We start from the raw sequence: 6,569 nt of genomic DNA on the forward strand, positions 1-6,569 counted from the left end.
TGTCCAGGTGACACACGGCCTGCTGAACGGAGGGACACTCCACAGTGCTGCAGTCCACGCTGAAAACTGGGGGGCAAACAGAGGCACCATTCACCGTTACGTTTCCTTGCATTTTGAGTCCCCAAATGAAACACTGGCTCTTCAAATTTTTGTAGTTTCCTTGCTTCCTGGAAACCCTGTCTTAGCACTGGCATTTTCATTTCCATCAATGTTAGAGAACTGTAATATGACCCAAATCTTCTGTTCAAGAAAAGAAGGGAACAAGACACTGAAGAGTTAAGATGCAGACACAGAGAAAGACAGAGAGTTAAACCAGTGGTGGTTCTGTGGATGGTGACAATCAGCCCGAGGCATTTCTGATGAAACAGTTCAAGAGATGAACAAGGGCTTGCTTGGCTTGAGCATTTACCAAATAGTTAAAAAAAATCTGACCCATGGTTAGAAACTTTGGAAGAGGAAATCTCTGCAGTCCAGACCTATTCACAGACCACATTAGAAATGCAGCCACAAGAACAAAGATGTTAGAAATACCATAGATCCAGAAACAGCTGGGACGTGACTACAAAACAAATGTGGCAAAGAAGTTGAGTAAACAGTCAAAGATGACTTAGCACATGCTATAAAGCTAACGGACGGACGGTGGGGAGCTGGCAAGGAGGAAGACTGGGGCTGAGTATTTCATTATAAAATGTCTGGCATTTTGATGCATATATTTATCTAAAAATAGCTTTCTGTTTTATGTATGATGATTGTTTTTAAATGTAATACTTTAAAGTGACAGATATATCTGCAAATGAGGACGATGACCTCCTCTGGGGGAATGAAGCAGGCAACCATAGTACCATAATTTTTAACCCTACTGCTCCCATCAAGCATACTTTGAAGGAAGAAAAGAGAAGAAGAAAGAAAAAAAGACAGGGTCCCTCTCTGAAGGCACTTCTGTACCAGTGGATTATATGGTTCTCTGACTGGAGGGCAGAAGCCAGGCTGCCGTTAGCCCAGAGTAGCAGGTTTGCAGCGTCTCAGTGTCACGTGGCCAGGGTGGCGCGGAGGGGGGCGGGGGAAGGCTGGCTGCTGCTGCCCTCTGATGCAAAGCAGCGAGGCTGCTGGGACCAAGCCCGTGCATACCTGGTTTGCACTCATAGAGGTCACAGCACTCTCCCGGCTTCCCTGAGGCTTTGGACACAAGTATGTTCAGGTATCCTGGCTGGCAGACTTTCCGCAGGCAGCCCGCGGGGTCGCACACGCAGCGGCTGGGGAGGGGGCAGCACTCCCCGGGGGGCGCGTAACCCTCGATCAGAACGGAGTCTTCAGGACAACGCGGAGAGAACTGGACTTCACAGCGGGCCTTGGAGCAATCTGGCTTCTCTTCTAAATGGGAGAGAAAGAGTTTAGCACAGGCCCCGGGGCAGCATGGGGCACTTTCCTCATAAGTGCAGGCAGCCCTGATGATAGACTAACTAACAAGAGTACAGGAGGGACAGAAATCTGGTGAGAACCCTCAAACACAGCTAAGCCACCCATGGAAATCTTTCCTGTGACCTGCTCATGACACCAGAGCGAGAGGTGGAAGCTGCCTTCTCTATCGGCCTGTCCCCTCCTTTGTGTTGAACAATCCACGTCCAGCACATGAACCAGGTGAAGAAAGGCGGAGGGAAGATGCCTATGTGACGTAGAGACTCTGAAAACAGGACTCAGTCACTGACCAATGGAAAGATCTTTAAGTTTAGGGGAGTTTTAAGGGCCGTTCTTTGAAAACAGTGTACATTTAAACACCAAAACAGGCCCACAAATACCTAATGGCTGCTTTGGGGACTGAAGACAAGATGCATGACAATCACCACGGAGGAACTCGACCTCCCAGCTCTGAAATTTGAGGAGATGAACAGATTAAGATGATATGAAAGCTTTAGCAAGATGGATATTGAGGCCAAATTCCCATGTAATTTCCCGAAATGGCAATCTGGTGTGTTTCTATCCCTAGTAGAAATCCATCAAATGTACCTCATTCTCCTTTCTACAGTATTACGTCACCAACCTATTGCTGCACTTCCATTTTACAGATAAGAAAAATAAATCAAGCAAAGCCCTAGCTTCTGGAGCCCCAGTCCACAGCTCAGTTTCTTGGTTTAAGCTTTTAAGAAACTTATAGCCACATTAGGCCCTTGTCAATTGCATTATTATGAACTGTCATCAAATCTTTAACCGTGGTCATTTTTAAGTCTTTTGTCACTTACAGACAGTTCTGGGTGTACTCTGATGCTTTTGCAAAAATGTTCCTATAAAAGGGTTTCATCTTCAAGGAATTCATGGAAAAGACTCTGACAAGTACAGGTTTCTGGTAACTGACTATACTGCTGAACTGAATGGATAAGCATTTTCAGAACTCTAATGGAAAACTGATGTATTCATAAAAGTGCTAACAAAAGATCAAGGTGAAAAAAAAATTAATTACATGGGACTGAGTGAACTGATGAGGATGCTTATAATTTTTGTGACTTTCTGTTTGAATTAAAACAAAAATCCCACAATGACTCAGAGGCAAAAAATATACAAATCAATTTTCACTGCAAAGTAAAGGAGCTGTTACTGTGGAGGATTACTGGACTGAATGTCAATATTATGACATAGCATGAGTGTGTTTCGTGTTTGGTAATTGCAATCATTGTTGCTTTTGTTGTGGTCATCCATTTACAATGCTTGGCGTCAGTCTATTTATCTCTTGTAAAAATAAAATACAGTGTGTGTGTGCGTGTGAAAAAAAAAAGAAAAACGTTCTGGAGATGGATGGTGGTGATGGTTGCACAAACAATGTGAATGTACTTAATGCCACTGAACTGTGGCATTAATATGCCTTCACTTAAATATAGTGAAGATGGTAAGTTTTACATTATGCATATTTTATCACTATTTTTTAAAATAAAGACTAATACCTTTTTAAACTCAAAAAAAAAAAAAAAAAAAAAGAGAAGAGAAGTCTGAAATAAACCAAAAGCACATCATCATGGCCTCATGACCTTGAGTGGAAAGAGTTCGGAAAATGTTGGGTGAAAATAATGCCATGTCGTACTGGGGTACGTTCATAAGCTCTGTCTTTCCTAAAGTAAAACCCACAAAGAAGCACAAAGCAGGGTTAGATGCAAGAGGTCTCCAAGTTCAGCCTTCTAAACTAAAAATTTTAGTCTATTTTGTAGATAAAGAACCTGAGGCCCGAGAATTCAAGCGATGTGTCTAAGGTCAGTGGTAAAATTAAAGCAAGAATCCAAGCTTCCTTACTTCCAGTCCACTTAGCTCTTTATATTACAAAAGTAGGTCTATTTCCAAAATCAAGTGTCCCTCAGGTCACTTCTACCTTGATTGCTGTATCTTTCATTTCACCATCCATCTTCCTTGTGTAACTATTTCTTATCTAATCAAAAGATAGCACAGGAGAGCCTTCATACTCATAGTTCTAGGAAATTTATTCAAAAATATTTCTTGAGTGCCTGCTGTTCCAGCAGCCTGGGATACACCACAAGGAAAACAAACATAGATCTGGCCCTTATATAGTTTACAATGCACTGGAGGGTGATATAAAATAAACAATAAGTATTATAAATAAGCAAACTATATAGTAGCAGAGGGTGATAAGTGCTGGGTGGGGGAATAGAACAAAGCAAGAGGGAATTAGAGTGCATGGAAGAAGTGGGGGGCAGTTACAATTTGGTCGGGGGACTTCCCTGGTGGCACAGTGGTTAAGAATCCACCTGCCAATGCAGGGGACACAGGTTCAAGCCCTGGTCTGGGAAGATCCCACATGCCACAAAGCAACTAAGCCTGTGTGCCACAACTACTGAGCCTGCGTGCCACAACTACTGAAGCCTGCGCACCTAGAGCCTGTGCTCTGCAACAAGAGAATCCACTGCAATGAGAAGCCCGCACACTGCAATGAAGAGTAGCCCCCGCTCGCCACAACTAGAGAAAGCCTGAGCACAGCAATGAAGACCCAACACAGCCAAAGATAAATTAAAAAAACAAAACAAAACAAAAACAAAACAATTTGGTTGGAATAGGCATCACTGGGAAGCTGATGTTTGAACAGATTTGAAGGAGTGAAGGGGGGGGCCATGGAGATACTTGGGAGAAGAGCATCCCAGCAGAGGGCACAGCTACTGCACTCCTGCGTGTCCCGAGAGGAGCAAGGGGCCAGTGTGGCTGCAGCAGGATATACAGAGGATACATATATCCAATTTTCATATTACAAGCCCAAGCAACTGTCTTCAGAAGAGAACACAATTAAGAGGAATTCCACTCCTGGATCCCCATCAGCGTGGGCAGAACAAATCAAAGAGCTGAGGAGGAGAAAGCGAATCGTGGCTGTATGGGAGATGGAGTGTGTAAAGCACACTGAGTAGATCTCTTTTCTGTCAAACACAAACACATGGTCTCATAATTAATAAGAGTGCTATGACTTTAACTGCAAACAGCACTTAATTTCTACTCTTGTTAATGTGCTGTAATTAACTTATTCTGTATCACATTCTATTACATTCTTCTTCTAGAAAATATTTGGTATGTATAATCAGATTTTTAAGACATAAGCTTCAAAGAAAGATGTTTTCATTAAAACCCAACATATTAGATCTTCCTAGTTATTCTGCTCTTTAAGTTTCTTTTAACAGTCCCAACACTGTCACTGACTGATATGTATTTTGCAGCTCAAGCCTTGAGAGATTTATTTACTTCTGAAGACCTGCCTTAGTAACACACGTGGCATAAGGTACCACATAAGGTACCACATAAGAGGATTAAATCTTATTATAAATGCTTTTTCAACTTTTCTCAAGATTCATATTGGCTTTCCCTTTAATTTACTAATATAATCAATTAGTAGATTTTAAACCAACTTCGTTTTCTTAGAATAAACCCTCTTTCTAAAGGTCCAGCTGGGTGTGACTTCCTAACATTTTAAGATTTTTAGATTAATAAGCTTGAGTAATATTAGCCCGCAGCTCTCTCTTTTCGTGTGTGTGTGCTGGCCTCATCTGGTCTTAGTTCCAGAGTTATACTAACTTTTTCAATGACCTGTTTATCATTCTACCTCTTTCTCGGCTGTAAAGCAGTTCATATACCACAGGAATTATCTATTCTTTGATGTTTTCATATAACTCATGAACCTATCTGAACTCAGTATATTTTTAAAGGAGGAAAGGACAGATTTCTTTGTTGGTTATTAGATTATTCAAGTGTTCCACCTTTTTTAGAATTATCTATACTAACATATATTAGAAATATATATAACATATATTTATATATATTAAGAAATATATATATTAAGAAATACCTCATTCATCTAGAGTTACAAATTCATTTCAGGCTTTATGGAGCAAGCTTTCTTTTTTGTGGTTTATGTGTTCATGGGTTCTCTCAGGTTTTTGAATCTCTTCCTTCTTTGTCTTTCAGATTGTTTACCTGGCTTTTCTCTAGGTTTAAAACTGATGCTTAGTTCACCTTCTCTTCTATTTTCTCAGAAGTGTGAATAACTTTAATTATGATTTTAATACTTTAGCCAAATATTGCTTTGGTTATATTCTAATTTTTGATATGTACTACTCTTAATGTAACTCATTTCTAATTCAGTTTTGATCTCTTCTTTAACTAAAGACTTTTTAGGACAGTGCTAATAAATTTCTGCATGGCTTTCCTTTTTCCTTTCTTTCTCCTTGGCTTTCCTTTTCAGTTTAATTTATAGTTTCACTGCCCTGTTGCCAGAAAATGTAGGCTATACAATTTTCTACTTCTGTTAATTTTTTGAGTTTATCTTTTGTTTTTGTTTTTTTGGCATGCATGTATGTACATGTGGCCTATGGCCAACTTTTTGAATACACAAGTATTTGGAAAGGACATGTATTCTCTGTTTATTGAATCCAAACTTGCAAATCTATTAAATCAAGCTTAATTATGACATTCAGCTCACTTACATCTTACATTTTTTAACTGATTTCCAAGAAGGATCTATAAAAAATCTCCCACTATGAACCAGCAACTTCTCCTCATATTTCTAACGGTTTTTACTTTAATTTTTCAAAGATGTGTTGTTAAGTTCATGACTAGCAGGCAGAAGATTCAAGCCTGTTATACTGACTTGGCAAATTGTAAAGTGATGCTTTCAAAGAATTTAGATTTCTAAGATCTAAATCTTTTTTTTTTAATTTTGTAATCGTTAAGTGTCTTAGCTTTATTCTCCTCTTCATTCTACCCTCTATTCACTTTTCAACAGATTATCGAGAACACTCACCCAGCATCCTTCCCTTCCCCCATCATCAGCCTGTCACTTGAACCCAACTATGGTTACCATAGCATCAGGAATTGTTTTTCTAAAACCTTCTTTCTCAGGCTGTTTCTAAATAATTCTTGCAGTCGATTTCATTTATTCATCTGTGTCTCTACTCCATCTCTCTTCCATGGAGAAAATAAGGAGAAAACTACAGACACACTATATATTTTCTATCATTTAGAAGGCTTTTCTGACATTACCTCTGAATTTTAAATTTTATCCATTTGAAGAGAAGCCTCTCCTTACTCTTTCC

At 39.7% G+C, this 6,569-nt stretch overlaps 1 protein-coding gene across 1 annotated transcript in view; it reads right to left on the minus strand.

Moving 5' to 3' along the window:
- The window catches only part of CRIM1 (cysteine rich transmembrane BMP regulator 1), a 206,737-nt gene that overhangs the window by 109,517 nt on the left and 90,651 nt on the right, over positions 1-6,569 (minus strand). The window contains exons 3-4 of the mRNA XM_007468391.1: positions 1,129-1,371; positions 20-66 (exon numbers count right to left, since the gene is read on the minus strand). Coding sequence (XP_007468453.1) covers positions 20-66; positions 1,129-1,371 — 290 coding nt within the window. The remainder of the gene's footprint in view (positions 1-19; positions 67-1,128; positions 1,372-6,569) is intronic.

Source organism: Lipotes vexillifer, unplaced genomic scaffold (genome assembly GCF_000442215.2).
Source record: "Lipotes vexillifer unplaced genomic scaffold, Lipotes_vexillifer_v1.1 scaffold1149, whole genome shotgun sequence".
NCBI classification, from domain to species: domain Eukaryota; kingdom Metazoa; phylum Chordata; class Mammalia; order Artiodactyla; family Lipotidae; genus Lipotes; species Lipotes vexillifer.